This window comes from Ambystoma mexicanum, chromosome 4q (genome assembly GCF_040938575.1).
Source record: "Ambystoma mexicanum isolate Mex_15411 chromosome 4q, UKY_AmexF1_1, whole genome shotgun sequence".
Classification (NCBI taxonomy): Eukaryota; Metazoa; Chordata; class Amphibia; order Caudata; family Ambystomatidae; genus Ambystoma; species Ambystoma mexicanum.
The window spans coordinates 364,735,394-364,759,260 of record NC_090928.1 but is presented as its reverse complement, the minus strand read 5'-3'; the positions used below and the strand labels follow the sequence as shown (position 1 = coordinate 364,759,260).

The 23,867-nt window shown below is 44.9% G+C and overlaps 1 protein-coding gene across 2 annotated transcripts in view; it reads left to right on the top strand.

The window, feature by feature from the left end:
• The window catches only part of HEATR1 (HEAT repeat containing 1), a 1,158,897-nt gene that overhangs the window by 871,109 nt on the left and 263,921 nt on the right, over positions 1–23,867 (top strand). For both annotated transcript variants that reach the window (XM_069607931.1, XM_069607932.1), the window contains exon 31: positions 10,367–10,496. In XM_069607931.1, the coding sequence (XP_069464032.1) occupies positions 10,367–10,496 (130 nt within the window). The remainder of the gene's footprint in view (positions 1–10,366; positions 10,497–23,867) is intronic.

The window sequence follows — 23,867 nt, the reverse complement described above, 5'->3', positions numbered from 1 at the left end:
TATACATACTGGCACTAGAGCCGCTGGCAATTTGCCTGTGACAACAATACAGGGAGGTGGGGATTCGTACGATAAGTGGCATGCACCTGATATCGCTGAATGCAGATGACATGCTCCTCTATTTGCGCTACCCGGAGGAAAACCTGCAATATGTACTGGAGGTGATGGATCGTTATGCCACCCTCTCGGGCATATCGGTGAACACCGGGAAGTCTAGTTTGTTCCCCTTGGGAAGGTATAAGAGTGTCCCGTTGGAGAGGCTGCCTATCCTGCAAATACCCTGGCAACCTGAGACATTTAGGTATCTGGGAGTAAACATTTACCACAGGACGGAAACCGAGCACGAACATAATACAGAGAAAGCGATCGAGGGAGTTAAGAATAGTATGGTGTTCTGGTCTAGATTACCCCTATCTATGATGGGGAGAGCAGCTCTGCTCAAAATGGTGGTTTTGCCCAGACTCTTACATTTTTTTGTAAATGTCCTGTATCTGATTCCCAGAGGTTTTTTCAAGAGACTTCATGGTATGTGCAGGAGCTTCATATGGGGCAACTCCAGGAACAGAGTAGCTCTGTGGAAACTACAGAACTCGTGTGACGGGGGGCATAAACTTGTCGAACTTTATTATCTGGCAGGGCAGCTGTTGTTTGTGGCCAGGTAGTTATCGTCAGACGACTCGGCAGAAGCTAGACTCTTGCAGGCCGACTTGGCTCCATACTTTCTGAGAGAGACGGTTGTTGGGCAGAAACCTGTGCAGTTCCCTCTGGGACCACTGCAAAAGATTTAAGACTACAGGTGTTTGGCAGTAAACCCACTTGGTAGCCGTCTGTACCACACAGATTCACTTGGTAGCTGTGGCCGAGCAGTCAGACTTCCCTCAAGAAGAGTTAGGCAGTATACAGAGTATTCACAATAGGTCAAGAGCAGACAATAGAACAAGTAAACACTGACCAGGGCTTGGTGTAAAAGAGAGATAATTATTTATTTAAAACCACATCTAGAAAAACACACAGGCACTAATAGTAAGCAATTCAAAAACACAGTCACTAAAAGATATACACTCCCTTAAAAGAATATTAGACAAGTCTTAAGTAAAGCCCCACTTATTTTCAGACAGCGGTGAGCGCTTAACGTAGATGGCATTCTAATAGTTCGTTTAAAAAAGGGAGAGAAAAGCAGAGAACAAATTGAAACAGATCCCAACACTTTTACAAGAACATAACAAGAGAGGAAGGCAAAGTAAAACCGTGAATTCAGAGTCAGTAGGACGGATCCGCTATAAGAGGATCGAAACAAAATTTGTCCAAGGTCACACGGTTGCAGTGCACAAAAGTCTTGTAATGGTTCAAAAAGGAGCCCAGTCCAGAAGGTTAAGGAGTTATTATTACCTCGTAGCAATCTTTAGAAAGGGAGGCCTGGCGGACACGGTACCTTAAAGTGGTGAGAACACTCCAGCGGGGGCAGTTGTTCCTGGCAGCGGATGCAAGTCGGTGCTTCGTCTGGGGGAAGAGAGAGTCTCGTGGTGGAGGAAGACAGGAGTCCGTTGCACTGCCAGGGAAGAAACAAGCTGCAGAGTTTCTCAGGTGCAAGGAGCGGTCCGTTGATTCGCGGTTCAGTGGTGAGTGGCTATCCAGCCGCCGGGGTGCTTGGCATGGGCAGTTTGACCACAAACCGGTCTGGGTTGCGAAGGAAGAAAGGTAAACTGGTCGGGGGAAGAAGCCTCTCCAGCCGGGAGATCTTCTCTGTCGTCGGGAAGTGGTGAGTCGGTTCTGCAGGGCTCCACCGGTGGTGGTGTCATGGTAGGTCGGCTCAGCTTCTCCCTCGTCGGATTCTCAGGTCCTGTGGCGACTTCTGAAGTTCCAGTCCCCAAAGCCCTGCTTTTATGCAGCATACCCCCATTCACTCAGCCTAGCTGTCAATCAAACATGCCGGCTCACCACTTGGGCCAATCACACAAGAGTGCGACTTGAGTTACCAAGGTAACTCAGTCCAGGGTGCCTAAACCCCCTCCCGCACCCGCTGTGGTACCCAGACAGAGTGGCACCACTTTTGGAGGCTTCTGTGGAGAAGCCTGCCAAAAAGTGGAACAAAGGGCTCAACTTGGGTTGGAGTCACAGAAGCGAACACAAACGCCATTTTAGAACTGAGTTCTGGCAAAAAATACCAACCAGAGAATTAATATTAAATAAATAAACCGGCGGTATGTTCGAGGCTATAGGAATTAAATAATTAAAGTTGGTAGCCTCGAACAATGGGAAATCCCAGAGGGAAATATTTGCGGTCGAATATAAAAAGTAGTTTCCACTGCCACCAGCCAAAACTCGATCAGGGGGGACGGAGACGTGCCCCCTCGACTAACAGACCCCGGGGCAATCGAATTGCCCCGACAAGTATGTCCACAATATGATGGTTTGTACTGGTTTCTGTTAATAATTTGGGACTAGTAAAGCCAATGGTGACTTTACATGCCCTGGGAGACAGTAGTCAGTCCCAGGGTATGGAGTCTATGGTGGGGTGTCACTATGACACCCCTGTGTTACTGCACGGAGGGTGCTGTGTAACACACATAGTAAAAACACATGACACCTTATGGAGTAAAGGACCCCATAGCCCATAAAACACATTACCAGTCAAAGGAATACCACAAATCATGTCCAATAGTGGGAGAAAAAGAGTCTCACTCTTGGCAGGAGGAAAAAAACAAACTCCAGAAATCCAGCAAAGCTGCTGGGGGACTCACTAGGTTAGGAAATTCAGCCTAAAGAGAGAATTCTCCCTAACAACGGTGTGGCTACAAAAGAGTAAACTGGTGGGAAGAGGGAGACTATTGGAGCTGGGTTGGGAGGTCTGGCGCAGGATGTGGAGAACGGTGGGTGATCCGGATCCGATATCACAGCAGGTTCCGCTGGTGGCGCTGTGTGGAAACGACTCCCAGTTGCTTGAAGTAGTCCGTAGATACTGGGAACCGATGGGCTTGACCACCCTCGGGGATATATGGCAGGAGGGGGAGGTATTGGAATTCCAGAGTTTGCAGCAGGAGACAGCAGTGCATAGAGGCCAATATATAACTTACACCAGACTCACGAAACGGGTGAGGGAGAGGTGGCCTGGGACGGTGTTGGCGGAAGAACCTGATGCTGCCCTGGAAACTATGTACGATGTTTCGGAGGGTGGGCACGAAATATCCAGGGTATACGAGCTCCTGAGAGCTAAGGCTGGGAAGGAACTGCTTCAACTCAGGCAGGACTGGGAGGAGGAGGTAGGAGGACCCATGACAGAGTGGCAATGGGAGAGAGCTCAAAGGTACTATAAAAAGGTGTCCCGAAATGCGAGACTCCAACAGATCCAGTTATATGTCACTGATAGGGCTTATCTGACCCCCGGGAAAATAGCTAGGTTTGGAGGCTCGGCCACACAGAAATGCCCCAGGTGTGGGGAGGTGGAGGCGGGGTTGCTACACATGTTCTGGGCCTGTCCCGAGGTGCACAGATTCTGGGACGAAATAAAGACTAAGATGGTCGGTGGGGGAGTGGTGCTGGATGTGGGGTCGGCTTGGGCATGCATGCTCGGGATTTTTCCCAGGCCATGAAATCTAAAGCACATAAGCAAGATGAAGGACCTGGCTTACATCCTGGCCAAGCGCAGGATCGCAATGGGCTGGAAGGCGACCCACAGACCTAGGGTGGAGACATGGTGGGCGGACCTCCTGAGATGGGCGGAAGCAGAATCAGTAGTATGATTTGAAGCCGTTACCAGGGGGGGTGAGGAGGAAGTGGGCCCCCTGATAGCCTGCCGACAATTAGTGACCTCTATGGTAAACCCCCACCAGGTTAACCATGAAATAGAAGACTCAGGCGAGTCTACAAGCACTGTGATTCCCAAAAACGCTCCCGTAGATAACACGGATGAGCCGGCTCGAGTTTATGGGGTGGGTGGGGAGAGGACGGAGAATAACACTGTATAATGTGATGGTTTGATATTGATTATGTACGTCCCGAAAAGCTGTATTGTTTGCTGGTTTTGTTTGTTTAAAATAATAAAAATAAATACATTTTTAAAAAAAGGAACAATCCCAATGCAGCCGCTCCCTCTTCCAGTAGAAACTGCCACAAATACAGAACACACGCCTACAAACAGCCGGACCAACAGAACAAATGTTGTGAGAAGAGAAAAATTCCTATATCTAACACTGTACCTCGCAACTGCCTTCACACCGCAACACCCCAATGTCACAGGCAGTTCTAGGCAGACAGAAAACCTATTGGAACCTCACAGGAAAAGAAGAGAAGATCTGAGAAGAGAAAGGAATGAAATCAACGCTCTCATTCCCTATGTTGCAAAAATACAAGGGCAACGTCAACAACTACATCAACACATAGAAGATGAAGAAATAGAAAATTTCTCAAACACAGCTATCCATCTACAGAACGATTCAACGACAAAGCAGAGCCCACAGACCTCCAATCAGTTTGTGTAAGCAAAACAGAAGCATCCCAACAGAACTACTGCAAGACAAAACAGACAAAAAATAAACATAACCCTGACGAAGATCCATTGTAACCTTATCAATGCAAGATCAGTGTCCAAACATGCCACAGAGATTTTTGACCTCCTGTGTAACAAGGGTATTGTCATCCTATTCAAAACCGAAACTTGGCTAGACAAAAACTACAAAATCGCACTCCACAACTGCCTAGCAAACAGAAAAGGGGAGGACTGGCAGTAGCTTACAAGGAACACCTGAACATTAAAATGGATGAACCACTAAGCATCAAACTGCAAATCCCTAATCGTTCACCTAAAACAAACCCCAAAACAAACCTTAAATTTGTTCTCGTTTACAGACCATTGACATATGATGCGACCTTCATGGGTGCCTTCACATAAGCCATTACCAACCTAGCCATCGAGCAGGAACACCTGATAATCTGGGGAGACTTCACCATCTGGTTTGACGAAGAAACCACTAACTCACAAAAATCAGTAGCAAAACAATTGAAGACAATGAAACTACATCAGCTAGACAAAGGAGCAACTCACACGGCGGGTCATACACTGGATGCAATCTTCACCAACAAAAACCTCATCACCACAGCACCACCAATACAGGTCCTCTGGAGCGACCACCTCATCCCTTTCGTAATCATGCTACCCAGGACACAGCCAAACAACCGGACAAACTGACCACCATCATGAAAAGAAACTGGAGGACCATCAAAGCTAGCAACCTAATAAAACAAATGGAAATCAATAAACCACCGACAACAGCCCTGGATGAAGCTGACCTTGACAAAAAAACACCTACTGCACAAGTGGATTGCCGAAACAATCGACTACATCTCCAAGGAAAAACCTTTCATCCCATCATGCAAAAGAGCAACAGCAAAATGGTTTAAACCGCTTCTCAGCGACAAGAAAAAACAAAACAAGACACCTGAACTAGGGTGGAGGAATAAATACGACCAGGCAAAGAAATTCCAACGACAAATCCGCTCGTACAAAAAAGAAATCCACAAGGCCAAAAAGAAATTCTATGACAACCGAATCTCCAAAGCTGCCAATACTCAAAAAGAACTCTTTAACATCATAAACAAAATGAGAAACCCCTGTGACTACAACACACCCATGCCCTCACCGAAACTATGCAGCAACCTTGCAGATCACTTCAAGAATGAAATCCGCACCATCCACCAAATCATACAAAGCAGACCAATCTACCGCAACATGCAACCAACCTTGCCAGCCGAGGATCGTCAGAAGAAACTACAAAACTTTCCCCAAATATCAGCAAAGACATTCATCAAGCTGGTAAGAAACCAACAAAGCCGGCTTGTTAGGGACCAGAGTGCTGGCAAAAGTTGAGCACCCAGTGCTGATTGGCTGGCTGGCTGTCCTTGCAGGACAGCCACCGTGCTGTGTGAGTGACAGCTAGGCTGTGCATGAATGGGAGAAACCTGCAAATAAAGACAAAGCTTCTTGGACTGAAGACAGTTGACTGTTGACCACTGGACGACAAAGGAATCGTGAAGAGAAGCTTGCTGCATCCTCCTGGACCGTTGAACTGCCCGGTGAAGCCCTGCTGCTGTGTTGAAACTCCTTTCCCTAATCGACAAGAGAAGCTCCGGGAAGGACGACTTCTTCTCGTGACACCAACTAACCCAGAGACAAACTTTGCTGGAAGACCTTCCCCAACTGGCTGTACTTCTTTGCTGCTGCTGGAACCGAGTGCCAGGGGTCGAGAAATCCGTAGTTTAGTGCACCGTCTGTAAGCTGGACCAAAGCTCCTGGAAGATCCTGAGGACCCTCCCAAAGCAGGACGACCCAAGCTCGAGTCGCCTCACCAGAGTGCTGGACTCAGGGAGTGAAGGAACCACAACCAGTGTCCAAGATTCGCAGTGGTGATATTTGCTGATAGCTGAAACTGCGAAGTGCTGCTGAACTGAAGAGCGTGTAGCTGCTGCCGACCTCCGAACTGCTGTGCAGGGGCTTCTCCAGACGTCCTCCCTCTTGTCCCCATGACTGAGGCCCAGGAACACAGGATCTGCAACACTGCAACCAAGACAGAAGCCAGCTGGATCCTCCTCTTCTAACCTATGGTACTGGTCTAGCTAAGGGTTACTTACCTCTTTGTCTTTAGCTTGTTTTTCTCAGGTGAGACTTGCAGTAGCTGCTTTTCTAGAGTTGATCTCCGCTCTAGCTTTCACAAGTGTAACAGCTTGGGGCCCAACAGTGATTTTTCTTTACAACTTTCTAACTTTGTGCAATACTTTTTGCTATCTAAGAAGTGCCTCAGCTCATAGACTTTGTTCCAAATTGACATCAGTTGTCCTGGCTCCCTGCAGACTCTTCTATTCCATTGACTTTGATTCTTACTGTCCCTCATAGGTGATGCATTGGTTTTGAACTATTATTTGCTGGGAAAAGGTTTTATCTAGACTTCATTGGAAGATTTAAATGTGCTGACATGCTTTGAGAACCTGTTTAACCTTTTTCCTTCCTCATCCTTTTCTTATCTACAAACCTCAGAATTTTACCAAGTACAAAAGTGAGATATAAAAGCCATTACTGTCTTAATTGGTGAAGTCACCTAAGGATGTAGGAAGTGTGTATGAAGCTTCTCTAAAGAGTATCTACTTGCTTGACTTGATTCTGAGAACATATTTTGAAGTGTATTTTTATTGTTGCACATTGCCCTTTTTTATGAACGCTTATTTAAAACTGACTGATGCATAAATAATTATTTTACTAGAAATCCTTCAGTGTAAGTGTTATTTGGATATTTGTATTTGTGGATTTCAATGCTACCGCTCTACAGCTCATTTACCCCTCTTGAGATCAGCCTGGCTGCTCAGCCACTATACCAACTTTTGTAGTACAGGCCTATACCAAAAGGTGGGTTAGCTAATACCAAGAGGACAAGGCTGGTGTGGTCTCCCCCAGGGTTACTAAATCAATTCTTGCCTAACACCTATTTTGGGGACTATCTGGGGAATTTGGAGAATGGGACACGATATGAGAGGTGTGACAACATGGCCTTAACCATTTAGCTATTTGTGGGCCCCTTGCATGAGGGATGCCATTCCAAATCCTGAGCTGTTTCAGAGTTGGTTTGAGGCTGGTTTGGAGAGAGTGGGTCAACTTTGGAAGGAAGGTCAGTTCATTTCTATAGTGGCGCTTGAGGAAGCATTGGGGATTGGTCAGCTATCCGTGTTCATTCTTACAGTTGAAGGGGGTGATCACAGCAGAGGCCTGGAAAGACAGAAATCTGAGGCTCCTCACGGCCACAGAGAGAATTCTTGAAACTAGAAGGGAAATCAAGGGGTTGATCTCTGCCCTATAAGGGACACGGTTGGACGCGGGAAAATGGGACACGAAGAGACTTTGTGCGCAATGGCAAAGGGATATGGGCAAGGAAATTGAAGACCCAACGTGGCTTAAATGATGTCAGGGGGCCTTTAAGGTGTCTATTTCGTGTCAATATAAGCTCCAACCAATTAAATTGTTACATAGATGGCAATACAATCCAGTCAGGTTGTCTAAAAAGTATGTGGGCATCAGTCATGAATGCTGGCGCGAATGTGGTGCCAGAGCAGACTACTGGCATATGTGGTGGGGTTGGGCGAAAGTGCAGTTTTATTGGGATGAAGTCCTGGGGTGGATAAAATAATTCAATGATGTCATTCCACATTTGGTGCATTGTCTGTTGCTGGCGGGGAGGGCATGTTTGACAATGCATTGGAAAAGGGCACAGCTCCTAGGGAGGAGGGAATGGTCCCACACTGCAAATAACATATATTTAATGGAACAAGTGACATCAGAATTTCTGGGGGTGCTGCGAACTTGGAGACAGAATGGGCTGAATTTTGTAAAAGATACATGCCGTCTGAAGCAGAAGTTGAATTTGGGGGATCAAGTTGTTAATTAAGGACACAGCTGGGAGTGGATAAAGGACCTTGCAGAGTAGCCTAGGGAGTATTTGGTTGTTATTGCAAACTATTGAACAAGTGGAGCCGTTTATCTATACCAGTGCTGGGGGAGGGGCGGTATACGAAAGTGTAATGTTCTTGTGCCTTTGTGCAGTATTGGTGGCCATATGCTATGCTGTATTGCCTAAAAATTCAATAAAAATATAATTTAAAAAACTTCGGCAGGATGCAGATTTCTGACAATAAAAGTAACCGCATGTCAACACATTGGGCCTCATTCCGACCCAGGCGGTAACGGGTTTACGGCAGCGTAAACAGCGCCGACCCTTACCGCCTGATTCCGAGGTCCCTTAGCGCCATGGAGGATTTAACACCTGCTTTTAGCAGGTGTTAAAATCCATGGCGCTAAGGGACCTTGTTGTTAATTACGCCACGGTAATTTACGGTGGCGAAATTAACGCCTTCCCCACTCCCATTATGCCCTATGGGGCAAAAATGGGAATGGGGAAGGGTAAATGGGGATTGGGGACTTACCGCCCCGCCAACCTCGGAATGGGGCGGTAAGTCCGCCAACCAAAGGTAAAGGTACGACCCAGGCGGTAACTTACCGCCTGGGTCGGAATGAGGCCCATTGTATTCAATCCACCCCTCGGTGTGCATGTTGAAATTCATGAGACATAAACTGAAGTCAAGTTTGTAGCACATTGGCCATCATTGTAGTATTATCATAAATCAAAATGAAGGACATGTTAGAATACAGTCGTTTGGCACAGCAAATAGCTATGCCCAACATCGTTGAGAAATGCGTTATTGATGTAATAATGCATGGGAGAGAGTATAAATAGGAAATTAGAAAAAATGAAAGTTAGTAAAACAGAATTCCATGATACGTGAATATAACTCCAATACAACAGTGAAACAGTGCCAGCTGATGTTTATTTTCACGAAAGTGTACCAAACCTGCCCCTTTACCATCTCCAGTGCATCAATGTGTGCAACCTGATTACCATGTAACTAAATGCGCCAATTAATCTTAATGTCAACTATATTCCAGTCCATATCAGGAGGCTTTTCAAAGTGGGGCTGCAGTGTTCTTTCATGGCTTGTTACAACCTCTTTTGGATAAAGAAGGGGTTGGTTGTATTGGAAGCCTCACCTAGGAAGGCACGAGACATTAGGAATTTGGTTTTATTTGGTTCGCCGTCTCACTGTGGTGGCCCATGGACCTGATGGCTATATAGTTTAGACTTTTGTATGAAAGAATGAGAAAAATTGGTGCTTCATGGAATGAAGTTCTTCTACTGACTTTCTTTCCTTTTCTTTCCATTTTTTTTTTGTTTTTTTCTATTTACACTCTCCCACGCATTATTGCATGAACAGTGCATTTCTCAACCATGTTTGGCATAACGATGAAGGACTTCAATGCCCGAAATGCATTGTGAAGTAAAAAATGTGAATGTAATCGAACACCTATTTTACCTTTGATTGGGATCACGGCTAGCTTGGTAGTGTGTGGCTGAGTAGGCGATTTAGCCCCTACTCATCTTTGTACTCATGCAGAGCGCTCGTCATTTCATCACAAAATCATGTACCGCGATGTTATTTTTTTCTTCCTTTTTACAAGATCCCTCACTCTTTCTACCGTACACGATTTTGCGTTGCTGTAGGCTGCATGGATATTTTAACCTGCTTGTTTGTAAATGTTGCATATCTTTGCTATTTGCCTTGGTAAATTCGACAGTAGTGAGTGTTTTTTAGATAAGGCGTGTCCAGTTGTTACACCCGTTTTAACAGGATAGGTTGTTGGGGGAACAGCTATTTTTTCGCTGCATCGCACAAGGTTAATTTGTTAGTGTCCTAAGTGTTTGTGCTCTTTTCCTTAATTTTTATTTATTTGTTAAAAGGACAATGCTCAGGGTGTTATTTTTTCCTGGAACAGGATGCGGTGCTGGAGCAGGACATGGAGTTCTGGATTTCCATCTGTTGCGATTTCAGTGTTCAGGACCAGCTACAAAGCTTGAATAGGATGTTGCAGTACCTGACAAAGCTGCCTCTAAATAAGGATGAAGGTAACGGAATGAGCCCATGCTGTTCATGAAAGCGTACTGGTTATTGATCTTGCGGGTTCTGATATAGGCTTATAGACCTAGGGGTGGGGTCATTATCACAGGATAATAACCCACCACCACGTTTCCCCTCAAGCCATAAGTTGGGAAAGTGATAATGACCTCTCCCGAAGTCTATAAGGCTGCTGGCACATAGTGATCGCAGCAACACTTGTTTTGGAGTTTTTGTTGGTGAAGTAAAAATTGTACTTTAATAGTGAGTAAAGTAAAAATACAAACTGAGTTAGTAAACTAAATGTGGTAATGTTTAAATTACAGTGCTTTATAAATTATTTTAATTGCAAACTTTGTTAAACGCAGTGGGTTAACTATGAGCATGTGCTAAGCGTTGTGTAGAAGTGAATGATTTATCTATATGAAATTCAATGCATATTCCCATTTTTTTTTTTTTTTACTTTCTCCCTGGTCTGTTAAATACGACATTGCAGCGAAAAAAAGTTCCTTCCCAGTAGGAAGTATCTTGTTGAAAGCAAACTTTATGGGAATTGCATTGTTTATCTACCTGCTTTTGAAGAAAGAATGTTCAAATGACAGTCCATGCCAGTAGTTATTGACTGTGCGCTGAACATTCGGATTGGTTGAGAGGTCAGTAGCGCTCTCGATGTGCTAATCTGTTACTTATGAAATTAGTACGAGATATCTGTGGACATGTACATAGTTTTATTTAGTTTGTGTGCCTCTTGTTTTATTGAACAAGAAGAAAACCATAGTCCACATTACTTTTTCTGAAACAATCAGTGGTTCCCCTTGTTGTGTGCAAACTGTCAGTAAACAAACTAAAATGTAGTATACACCCCAGGCCTAAAGGCTTTTTTACAGTGTGATGTAAAAATAAAAGCATGATTTTGCTTCTCGTTTTTGGTGCCAACTCCCCAAGTCATGATTGATTATTCATTTGTAGTGGGTATTAGAATGTTGCCACTTGTGCTGGAGGAGACCTAGTCCCTGTGGATTTTGAGAAATGTGGGTGCAGTAAACCCTCATTTTTTTTACATCTGTTTCCTGGGCTTTAATGTACAAGTCCTTTTAACTTGAGCTTCTTGCTTTTGTCCCATAGAGTTCTATGGGACACCCTTTCTTTTTGCTTTGTTTTGAACCCTTGACTGACTTTTTGGAGGTAAGTAAAGCCTTATCCTTTACCTCCCTTGCCCTTTTGCTCTTTCTTATGGGGGAACTGGACAGCCAATAAGACTATCAGTACTGAGAGACTGTCTCTCTCTGTGAATTTTTTGTATTGCGACAATTGCTCAAATCACCATAAAGTGAAGTGTGGTTTGGTACTTGGTATCCGTATAACATTTTCTGTAGTGGCTTTCTGGTTACATCGAATGTGTATAGGATGGGCTAGTGGGAGTGGATATTTTTCACAAATGTATTTTCGTTTTACTCGTGAACTGTTGCATTTACTGCAATTGGCTACTAAGACTGGCTAGCACTCTTGATGGTTGTGACAAAAGGGTTTTGACTATCCTTAGGCCATATTGTTCTTTGACCTTCTTCCTGCCCTTTTGGGTCCGGAATTCCCATATCTGGGAAGCCCTTTCTGGGGAAAAGCTGCTGCTTTCCCAGGGAAAGCTGCTGCTTTCTCATGCAAAGTGGAGGTTTGTGTGTGACCCTGTATGAGGTGGCTGGGACTGTCTGGTCCCAGCACACATCTATGTTGGGTCGAGATTTTGGGTAGTACCCTTAAGATGCACTACCACAGCCTCCTGGCGATAGGGACCCAACCTTTGGTATAGGTCTGAACTACACAGTTTGGTGGGTCAATGTGAGCAGTAGGAGAGTTACACAGATTCACAGTGACAAGTATTGAAATAAACACTAATACTCAAGGTTTCTTGATTAAAATAATTATTACTTTATTTACCAGTCAGTTAAGCAAGTCTTCTTCAGAAGGGAAAAATATAAAAGCAACACTTAAACACACTTCAGAAATACACACTCTTAGGTTTCTCTGGATTAGTAAAGACCCATTGGGGATGGCACACACACTTCCGACACCCTCAGGTGACTTAAATATCTAGGACACTGTGGACATTTATATATTACTGTTGCATTCAGAGTAGGCATTGAGAGTGTCAAAAGAGTTATTCGAATAAACAATCATTCACAATGATTCTTAAAGCAGGCAAAATACTTTTGGACCCCCCAATGTATAGCAGAGGAGAGGAGTCATTCAGGGAACCAGGCTAAGCCAATGTCAATGGGCAAAAGTCTATGTAGCTGAAGCACTTCTTGCAGGTGAGTAAAAGTCTTTGCACAATGTTTTTGCAAGTCGTTGGTGAAACAGATGAATCAAATGTAGGGCCACAAGCCAGGAGACTTGTGAAGTAGAAGCAAATCTTCACCGAGAGGTAAGTTCTCTCAGACTTTACAGTACCTTTAGGTTGAAGAAAAATGCAGCAGATTACTTCTGTTCCTGTGCAGCTCTGCAGATCCTGGTGTTCCTGGGCCTCAGTCGTGGGGACAAGAGGCAGGACTTCTGGGGACTCCTGCACTGCAACGGGACGGTCACCGATGGCAACTGGCGATCTTCAAACAAGTGTCACTTCGTTGTTTCAGCTAACCGCAATCAGCAACACTGCGGTTCTTGGATGTCGAGGTGGGTCTTCCTTGTATCTGGGGTCCCGCAGCTCTGAGGGGGCTCAGGCTTGGTCAGTCCTGCTTCCTGGAGCTCTTGGCCAACTTAAAAGCAACGCACACAATCTGGTGTTCCTCTGCCTGGCTATTTGGTTCCAGCAGAAATTGTCGAAATTCAACCAGCTCCGAGAAGGATGTCCAGGTGGCTTACTTTGGAGTTGATTGGTCCCACCTACTCAAGGGGAGAAGTCGTCCTTGCAGGGCTTCTCTAGTCGAAATGAAAGTGGAGTTTCAGCACAGCAGCATGGCTTCACCGGGCAAATCAACTGTCCAGGAGTTGCAGCAGGCATCTTCAAGTTCTTCTTTGGATTCCTTCGTCCAGTGGCCGACTCTGCCTTCCAAGCCAAAAAGCCTCGCCTTTTATGCAGGTCTCTCCCATTCATTCCAGCCTGGCTGTCAATCACCAAGCAGGGTGGCTGTCCTTGCTGGACAGCCATCCGGCCAATCACCTTGGAGCGCATCCCTGTCTCCTAGGAGACTAAGCACAGGGAGTTTCAGCACATCCCTCACGTCCTATCCCCACCAGACACCCTGGAGCCAGAGGCGGGCTTCACTTGTGAATCCCGCCAAAGACGAAACAAACAAAGGGACCACACCTGGTTCGGCACGCAGAGTAAATCTCAAGAAGGTCCTATACAACAAGAAATGGTTAAAAAAGACCGGGGTCATTTTGATAAAAAATGGTACCCATGGGTGCTTCACTGTGGCTGTGAACGCAGCCGCGGTAAAAACATAACACAGTAGTAAAAAGTAACCACTGCCACTAGCCATTAATTGTGTAAAGGGTAACATAAGAAATGTTACATGAGAAGCTAGACAAAGGGGCTACTCATCCCCTCCAGCACTCTATAGTAAGATACTGTGTGCTGGGTCTAGAAAGTTAAACCTTAAGTAAAGTCAGTTTTCACTTTACTGCCCTTGGAAACAGTAGTTGGCCAAGAGGAAGGTATATAAACCTTTGGGAAATCTGAAAGACTTACCTGTGCCACTGCACTGAAGGTGTTGTGTGACAAATGCAAAAAGATGCTTATGGAGTTTCAGACTCCCCAAACCAAAAGGAACACAGTTAAAATCACATAAAAATACATGAGAGAGTTGGGAAAAAGGGTCTCACTCTCTCCAGGTAAAAATTAAAAAGTCCTAGAGTCCAGCAAAAGAGCTGGGGGTCTCTAAAATAAAGAGGAATTAGCACATTTCTGAGGATTCTCCCTAGCAATCCTCATGCCTGAATGTCTGTTGCTGGGCAGTTGTTGTAGCCAATGTCTATCCATGATTGGATAGCTACTACCAGTTTGATAGATGTATATCCTTACCATTAGTGGACGGTGGTGAGCTTTTAGTTGGAATCTTAGATAAAAGGACTTCCTGCAGCCATTTGACAGGTCATCATTGAAGCCAACACCTCTGTGAAGAATTACAGCCATTAATGACCTGAGGACAACTCTTGAAGCTGACCAGTACCAATTCGATTTGAAGTTCTGATGAAGCCCTTGCCTATGTCCTGATCTCAAGAAGGACCTTGTCAGTGCTTCAACCCCTGGACAGATGGAAGCAACCAGTCTCGACCCCTGCTCCATGCCTTCTGAGCCTTTAGAAGTGTCCCTGTACCAACTGGTGGATTGACCAGATCTCTCCTGGGATACCTTGTTGCAGCCATCACCGATATGAGTGTATCTTGGAAAACTGAAGGATCTTCAGCATGTGCTACAAAAGACGCCTGCTCCTGCGTTTTCAGCCTCCTTTCATCAACGGAAGCCTTTGTTTATCCATTTTATGATCAATCTTCCTGACCGGAGTCGGGAATCTTTTTCCCCTCTCACCTAGTCTTTTACTTCTTTTATAGGTGACCTTTTTATGCCTCTCCATAGTGTGTAATTGGAGTTATAGTTCCCTATAACTCCTCCCTCACTTCCTGCCTTCTTAGTAGCTACTGACAAGTCGACCACTGGAGCCAAATCCAAAGAAGAAGATGAAGAAACAATGATTGTAACCATTTCCAGCTACCAGAGGGCCTGATGTGTAACTGGAGCCTAATTTACCCCTTCCTTTCTATCGACCTGGGGGTCCCGGAAACCACTCCCACCAAGAGGCTGCTGAGACCCACTAGTCTGAAGAAGGCATGCATTTTGAGCCATCTCACGACGTGTTGTGACCTTGCTGGGCTGCAAACCTCCCAATACCCCGGGACCTCGAACCATTGTACGGTACATGATCTTCCAAAGTCCAATTCCATCCGAAACTTTGGTGCACTCCTGCTGGACCTAAGGAGACCCGACCCAAATCTCTAAAGTCCCCTCACCAGAGTGCAGGACTGAGACAGTGAAGAGAATCTCACCAGTGAAATTTGTTCTTCATCTGGCTGCTATAAAAAGGCACCAGAGCCATGAGATTACGTGAGGAAACATTTGCTGGAAGCCTCCTCTGACGACTGCTGCTGCATGTTCCCATCGAGTGTCCAGTTCTTTCATCTATAGACCAAACATTCAGGGACCGGTCCTGTGCTGCTGCATCCTAAAGGCCTGTGTGGATTCGGGTGATTTGTGTGGTTGGGAGTTTGCCCATACTACTTGCCCAGGCCTAATGCTGGAACATGTATAGGGAACCTTCTCAGAAGTCTCTAACTCAAGTGACTTACTTGTTTGAAGAAGATATACTCTGGAACCTTGACTTTGCTGCAACTGAACCCTATCTCAACCTGCCTACAGCTGGCACCTAGACCACTACGGTCCCTCTACTGCCTGTGAGAGAACTCATGCAATATACTAGGGAAGAACTGGCTAAGAAAAGCTTTATGCCTTGAAAGTATAACAAGTGTAAAAGTGCTTGCTAAAGTAGTTAGGGTGGTAACTGTATCTCTGTGAAAGAAGAAGTTACAAAGTGTCATTACGTTTATGCTCACATTTGAGTTGCATTGTGCCCCTCTAAAAAGTATATAAGTTGTTTTACTAACTTTGAATGGTGTCCCCCCCTTCTAAAAAGTAATAAGTGTTGGTACTGTTTTATCATTGATTAACGGAATGAGTGTAAAAGCTCACCTAGAGGGTTTAACTTTCTTGAATAACCTTGTATCATTCTTAAAGTATATCATAGGGTTTTGCTTTCCCTGCTCTGCTTTATAATGATCTAAAACAGTCGTTGAGTTAATACTTGTCGTATGAGTTGCTTGTAGCCCCTCTTAAAAATAAATAGATCTTACTCAACTTGATTAGCTGCTACTCTTCTAAACGTGTAACCCTGGGTGGTGCTTCCCTGGATTGCTTTGGTGCTATTCTAAAATAGTTTCATAATGTTCTTACTTATGTTAGAAACTGTATTATACACTTCTTAAAAGCATTCTGGGTATAACTAGCTATTAGAAAGCAGTTAGGTCAATTACTTAAGTCGAAATACATTGCGTCCTTTTTAAAGCGTAATGGGGTTTTGCTTTCCCTGCTTAGTGCATTTTTAATAGTTACCGAATATGTATACTTATCATGGAGTAGTTTGAGGCCCCTCCAGAAAGTATGAGTTGATTTACTAGCTCTGAACTGAGTTCTAAAAAGTAATGTTGCAATGAGTATACTTGTAACAGGGATGGTTTATTATGTGATTTCATAACTGTGTGCCAACTGCCCTTGTAATACTGATTGTATTCTAAAAGTTTATCTAACCTGGTCTTATTCCCCAAGAATCGTATATTACTATACTGAATGTACTGAATGTATAACCTTCGGTTTGACTAACATTGACTTGCTTCTTGCTCCACTAAATAAGGTTATACCTTCGTTTGCATACCGTAGGTATTGAGTTGGTTTTTATGATTGCGTTTATATGATGTTATAGTACTTATTTCCACAAGATTTATCTTGGCCTACTTGTATTAAAATAAACCCTGAATCTGAATAAATGGCTGGACATGGCTCGAATGAGACACCCGAATCAAACTGGCTTAATGCCAGGAATGGGCACTGCCATTAATTTACATGTTTTGCAAATTATTAAAAAGCAAGAGCAGTTGAAAGCACAACCAGTTTATCTTGCCTTTATTGATTTCCAGGCGGCTTTTGACTCCATGTACAGAGGTCTACTAATAAAGTTAATTGGAGCGAATTGTCCAGATTTTCTATTTTTTTGGATAAATGAACTTCATTCAAAAACCACGGGCCAAATTAGGTGTGTCATTGGACGGGATGTTATCAGAACCGATCGAAACTTGTAGAGGCCTAAAGCAGTGATTGGATTAAAACATGAAAATTGTGTGAAATTAAGTGCGTTTAAGAATCAACCTTACAGAACTAAAGAACTATATTGTGTAGAACAGTATATGGTAAAATTCCCGTATCCTAAAAACAGATTATCATACATGACAAAGTTAAATTTATATCATACTAATGAGGTGCTCACAGTCGAAATGGGGACTGTAGATTCTGTTTGGTCCCAAAGCAAATGGAGTCTATAACACACCTGGTTGCTGAATGCCCGGCTTTATGTAAGAGAAGAGTGCGTGTTTTTAAACATATGTTTGAGGGATATTGTATAGTGGACTCTGATGTAATATGGAATACCTTGTATGATAGTCAACAAAAATGAATTTAGCAATGATTGTTTGTACAGTCTTTAAACTTAATGGATAAATAAAAAATGAACGAGAAAAATAACAGTGGAAATTGTGACCTCAATTTTGACACAGTGAATAGATGAAATTTTGATGTATTAGGAACGTTGGGGAAATAACAATTAACTGCATGTAAAAGACAGTAATGTAATTCTTCTTCAATAAGGCAAGGGTTTATGTATGTAGGCTAAATTGACACGAATCAAATGAGTTTTTATGGACATTTTTTGAAAGGTTGTTTTTATACAGCCATAACAAACAAACAAAATAAAGAATTAAAAAAAATAAACCCTTTATAGCCTCTGCTCCAAGGGTATTCACCAAGCTACTGGCGATGGTGGCAGCACACCTGCTCAGGGAGGCAATCTCAGTGTACCCCTATTTGGATGACTCGCTGATCACGGCAGAAACTTACCATCTTTGCAAGTTAAACACGCAAAAAACCATAGACCTTCTCTTTCAATTGGGCTTCTCGGTAAACGAGAAAAAGTGAAGTCTGGTCCCAAATACATCAAACCAGTTCTTAGGAGATGTATTAGATACAAAGTCAGGCTTAGCCTTCTGATCTATGGAAAGAGTACAGAACATGCTTCGGCAAATACCCCACTATCAAGCCGGTTTCCAGAAAAGCATACCCAAAGCAATGCACCTGCTAGGCATGATGGCATTGTGCATTTACCTGGTCCCCCACGTGCGCCTGCGTCCAATACAGGAATGGGTGGCGAAACAATGGTCTCAGGCAAGTGGTCAGTGGGACGATCTACTGATTGTTTCGCCTACTCTAGCTCAAAACCTACGCTGGTGGTCAAGAGAAAATCTGCTGAAGGGAAAACCCTTCCATGAACCGGAAGCATGAGCGATCGTCACAACAGACATGTCACTTTCCGGGTGGTGGGGGCCCACTACCTTCACCACACGGCACAGAGTCTGTCGTCACAAGTCACGGCACAGAACCATATCAGTCTACTGGAGTTATTGGCGGTCTTCAAGACCCTAAAAGCTTTCGAGAGCCACCTGACAAACCAGTCGGTCCAAGTCCTTACAGACAGCACCACGGCCATGTTTTATGTCAACAAACAGGGAGGCACACACTCTCCAAATCTGTCCAGGTTGGCTCAGAAAATATGGAGATGGGCACTCAGACGAGTCATGTTCCTGTCCTCCCAACATGTTCCAGGGGTACTCAACACTCTAGCGGACTCTCTCAGCAGAGATCCTCTACCAGAAGAACCCGAGTGTCCACTACACATGGACGTGGTAGACCATGCCTTCTCGCAATGGGGTTACCCCTCTCTAGACTTGTTCGCTACAAGAGAAAGCAGGCAGTGCCCAAACTTCACGTCCAGGTTCCCCCAACCAGACTCCAAGGGGAACGCCCTATGGATGAGCTGGTCAGGGAAATTTGCTTACGCTCCCCTCCCACCACCCCCCGCGACCATTAATCAGCAGAATAGTGAATAAGATAAACAGAGAATGGATGACACTCATCCTAGTTGGTCCTATGTGGGCGAGGCAGCCATGGTACCCACATCTGCGCAAACTGGCAATGTGCGATCCCATCAAGCTCCTGTACCAGGTCAACCTGTTGACCCAACATGGGGGAACAACGGTACACCCACAGCCTCACTCCTTGAACTTGGCACATGGCTCATGAAGTCAGAGTTCGGACACCTCGATCTTCCACAGCAGTGTATGGATATCCTCAAGGAGGCACGCAAACCAAACACCAGACACTGTTATTTCAGCAAGTGGAAAAGATTCGTCATTTGGTGCCAATCAAAACAGATCAACCCCATAGAATGTACTCCATCACATATTCTAACTTCTATGCTCCACTTGTTGGATTCAGGGTTGGTCTTTACCTCTTTAAAAGTCCACCTAGCAGCTTTATCAGCCTACACCACCTCTCAAAGTAAAGTCTCATGGTGGAAAGTGCCAGTCATTAAGGCATTCATGGCTGGAGTAAAGAGACTCCACCCTCCAATCCCTAATCCCCCACCAGGCTGGGATCTCAATGTAATACTAGCAAAGCTCATGGGACCCCCTTTGAGCTTTTGCACCAGGCTACTCTTAACACATTACCTACAAGACTGCCTTCTTAGTGGCTATTACTTCCATAAGAAGAGTCAGCGAACTCCAAGCTTTATCAGTGCAGGACCCTTTCTTTACCATCCATAAAGATACATTGGTTTTACTGACTCATCCTAGGTTTTCCCCTAAATTCATTTTCAAGTTCCACGTAAACCAATCAATTGAGCTTCCGGCCTTCTTTTAGAAGCCAACTAGCTCAGCTGAGGTCAAACTCCACACACCAGATGTGAGGAGAGTGGTTCTCTACTACATAGATAAAACCAAACCACTTAGGAAGAATGATCAACTGTTTGTCTCCATGGCTACAGGCAGGGAAGGTGAGCGCATTTCCAAGAAACCCATCTCCAGATGGATATTCATATATATACAATTATGCTATTAATTATCAAACAAGACTCTGACATTTACACCTAGAGCCCACTCCACACGGGGCACTGGGGCCATGTTTGGCCTTTATTGCAAATGTTACCCTAGACAGCATCTTCAAGGTAGCTACACTCAGCACTACTGCATTGACACACATTCCAAGACAGATGCACAGGCGGGACAAGCGGTTCTAAAACATCTATTTGCTGCTGCTCCTTCTCACGACCCACCACCTTCTCATAACACTGCTCGCTGATCTTTGCATAGCATGTGACCTAAGCAGATTACACAAGCAACAGAAGGAATACATTACTCACCATAATCGTATTTCTGGTGCTTGGATCTGCTTAGATTCACATGTGCCCACCCTTCATCCCCTGAGAGAAGGTGCATAGATGTTATGAGATGCTGTATATACCTGCTTGGATACAACTGTACTCACATGACACTTCATGCAATTTCTTGTCAGAACAAAAACAATCTGAGGGACCCTGACGCGTGAGGGATCATGGGTACAGAGGACGTCACACTAGGGATAGTATTACTGGAACACCCTGTTGGCGTCCCGTTTCGAATTTCAAAAACAACAACTGTAATACTCTGCAGCTTCCACTAGATGTCGGCCTATGCATAGCATGTGAATCTAAGCAGATGCAAGAACCAGAAATAAGATTACGTTGAGTAATGTATTCCTTACTGCTCAAATTCCCTCTTAAGATAAGCCTGGCTGCTCAGCTCGCTACCAAAAGTGTGTGGTACAGACTTATACTAAGGGTTGGTTTTTGCTTACACCTGTAGACAGAATTGTGTGTACTGGTCCCAGAGGGAACTGCATATAAATCTTGCATAACAATCGGCACACCCACTCCCTCCTTTCCTGTCACTCTCTGGCCGGCCTCTCTTGGCCCTCTCCCTGCTTCCACCTGTGAGGCTAAAAACATCGGGGTAATCTTCGACTCCACATTTGCAACAGCCTCTTTCTAAATCTGCCTGCTTCTACTCTCCGCAACTCATCCAGAACAGGACTGTGCGAGTTGTCCTTGGCCTCAAGCCCAGAGACCGTATCTCTCCAGGACTGAAATCTCTGCACTGGCTCCCAGTGGCTACGAGGATAAAGTTAAAATCCCTCTGCATTGTCCACAAGGCTTCCTGGGGCTTCAATACCTTCAATTCTTTCTTCCTAAATATCTTCCTTCTCGAGCTCTTTGCTCATCCTCCTCCAACTCCCTCAGCAAGCAACGAGTTGGGGGCAGATCCCTTTCTTCAACTGGGGCCTCCCTCTGGAACAGCCTGCCTAACTCCCTGAAACTTGAGAATCATCATCTTCTTCATCATCATCTTCAGTTCCGGAAGCACCTCAAAACATTTCTCTTTGCTTCTGCTTTTTCTCCTCCTCTCCCCTGTTGACTTCCTGGCTGAAACTGATTCTGCACTGGTTACCTGGCCACCCTCTGTTCAAGTCCCCTCTCCGTACTGCCTTCCTGGCAACCCCCGCACTTGGGACGGTTTCTGTTTCCCTACTGTCCCAATAGCAGCACTTATACCAGATGTCTGCACTTAGACTTGCACTCGCCACCAACTGGCTGTACCTTACTTATTTATTCTATTATCCTATGTACTGCACTGTCCCTTCCCCCTTCCCATGCACTTCCACGATCTGAATGACACCTGGCCTTGTAGGATCATTGTCTGTCTTCCTTCTGTTCCCCCTCCCTTGCCTCGTCACGCCTTGAAACACTTGTGTATAGGCACGTTCTAAATGCCATATATCATATCAGTGTTTGAAAAACTTAGATGGTTGGGTTAAGGGTTACAGAGTCAACTCTTTTGAAGGAATGATAAATCTATTTTTGTTAGAATCTATTTTTGATGCCTGCACACCTGAACTGAGACAGCACTTGGCTGACTCTAAAGGGATTGACTCAAAGAAGTGGTAAAAGCTGCTGAATTGTGGGTTGCCAACAGGGCTACTCGCAAGGATTCTGGGGCCACTCACAAGAAGGATGAGGGGAGCAGCACAAGAAAGATGATAAAGAGAATTCTAAAACCTCCATTCCAAAAGAGGGCCACAAACATAAGAAGGGTAAGCCACATGGGGAACCAGGTCAGTCTAGTGAAACCTCTGGTGCTAGACCAGAGGGAGGTCAGCACAAACCCCCATTTGTCAAAACATTTGGAAAATGACCATGTGAAAGGCGATCCCAGATGCAAGGGTAAACCTTCAGGGGTCCACACTGCCTCCTTAGCCTTCATCCCTGAGGGAGAAGAACAAATGGTAAGTGGAAACATTCAACTACTGGCTGAAGACCCCATTGGAGTCTCTGCCAGTGTTTCTTTAGTGTCCCTGGGTCTGTGGGAACAGCAGAATTTAGATGTTTATAATTCAATACCCGATAACACAAAAGAATACTACAAGGACAGTGTACTTGTAAATGGTCAGGAGACCCCTGCAATTAGAAATACTGGGGCCAGCATTACAGTGGTGGATGAAACCTTTTTTAAACCTGAGGATATTGCTAAGGCACCCAAAGGCCTCACTAAACTTACTGGAGGCCCTGTCCAAATGCTTCCAAGAATACCAGCTCGCATCCAGTGCAACAAAATGACTGTAAGAATACCTGTCAGTGTACAAAGTGAGGTGCCTGGGAGAGTCCTGCTGGGGAATGACTTAATAACTCTTAGAGTTGAATCAGGCACGCCCAGGCCTCTTAGTAAAAGGAAACTGGAGCAGACAAGGAAGGCCAGAGAGCTCACCATGGGTGACTCTCAAGAGGTTGTTACAGGAGAACCTATAACACCCAGTCTGCAAGAAATGCCAACTTCTATTTTCAGGAAGAAAGAGACAAAGGGAAACCCAAGGTCTCAGGAAACCAGAAAGCTAGCACTTCAGTGCAGCAAACCAGGAAATCCCAGACAGGACAGTCCAAAGTCACACCTGTGACTACTCCACCAGGTGAGGCTGAGTGTGAGAACCAACCAGGAGCGGTTGAGTCAGCTGCTGAGGAATCCTAGCTGGAAGAAGACCCTCCCCCTGTTGGAAATCTGGATCCTAAAGACCATCCAGAGCTTCAGTCTTTACTGGCAGAAGGTGGACCCTGTAGGGCAGACTTCATCAGAGGTCAAAGAGAGTGTCCTACTCTTGAAGGATTTTGACAACCAGCAGCTTCCCAGCTGTAAGGGCAAGAGCCAGGGAAGCACAGGTTAAACTGGGAGGATGGCCTCTTCTACAGTGAACCTACTGAGTCTATCCCAGGGGACTACAGAAGACGTGTAGTGCCTCAGGAGATAAGACACCAGTTCCTACAGTTAGCCCATGAAATTCATTTGGCTGGTCACTTGAGCTTCAAGTAGACCAAGGAAAGGATTTCTCTCCATTTCTACTGGCCTGAGTTAGGGTCTGATGTAGATAAATTCTGTAGGAGCTGTCACACTTGTCAGACAACTGGGAAGAGTGGAGACAAGCATGTGGCACCTTTTGGTGCCTCTCCCAGTGGTGGGAGTCCCTTTTTAGAGGGTAGGAATCGACATTGTTGGTTCCTTAGACCCTCCAACCTCTTCAAGCAACCAGTTTATCTTGGTTGTGGTAGAGCAATACCTATGAGAACTGTTACTGCTCAGGCAGT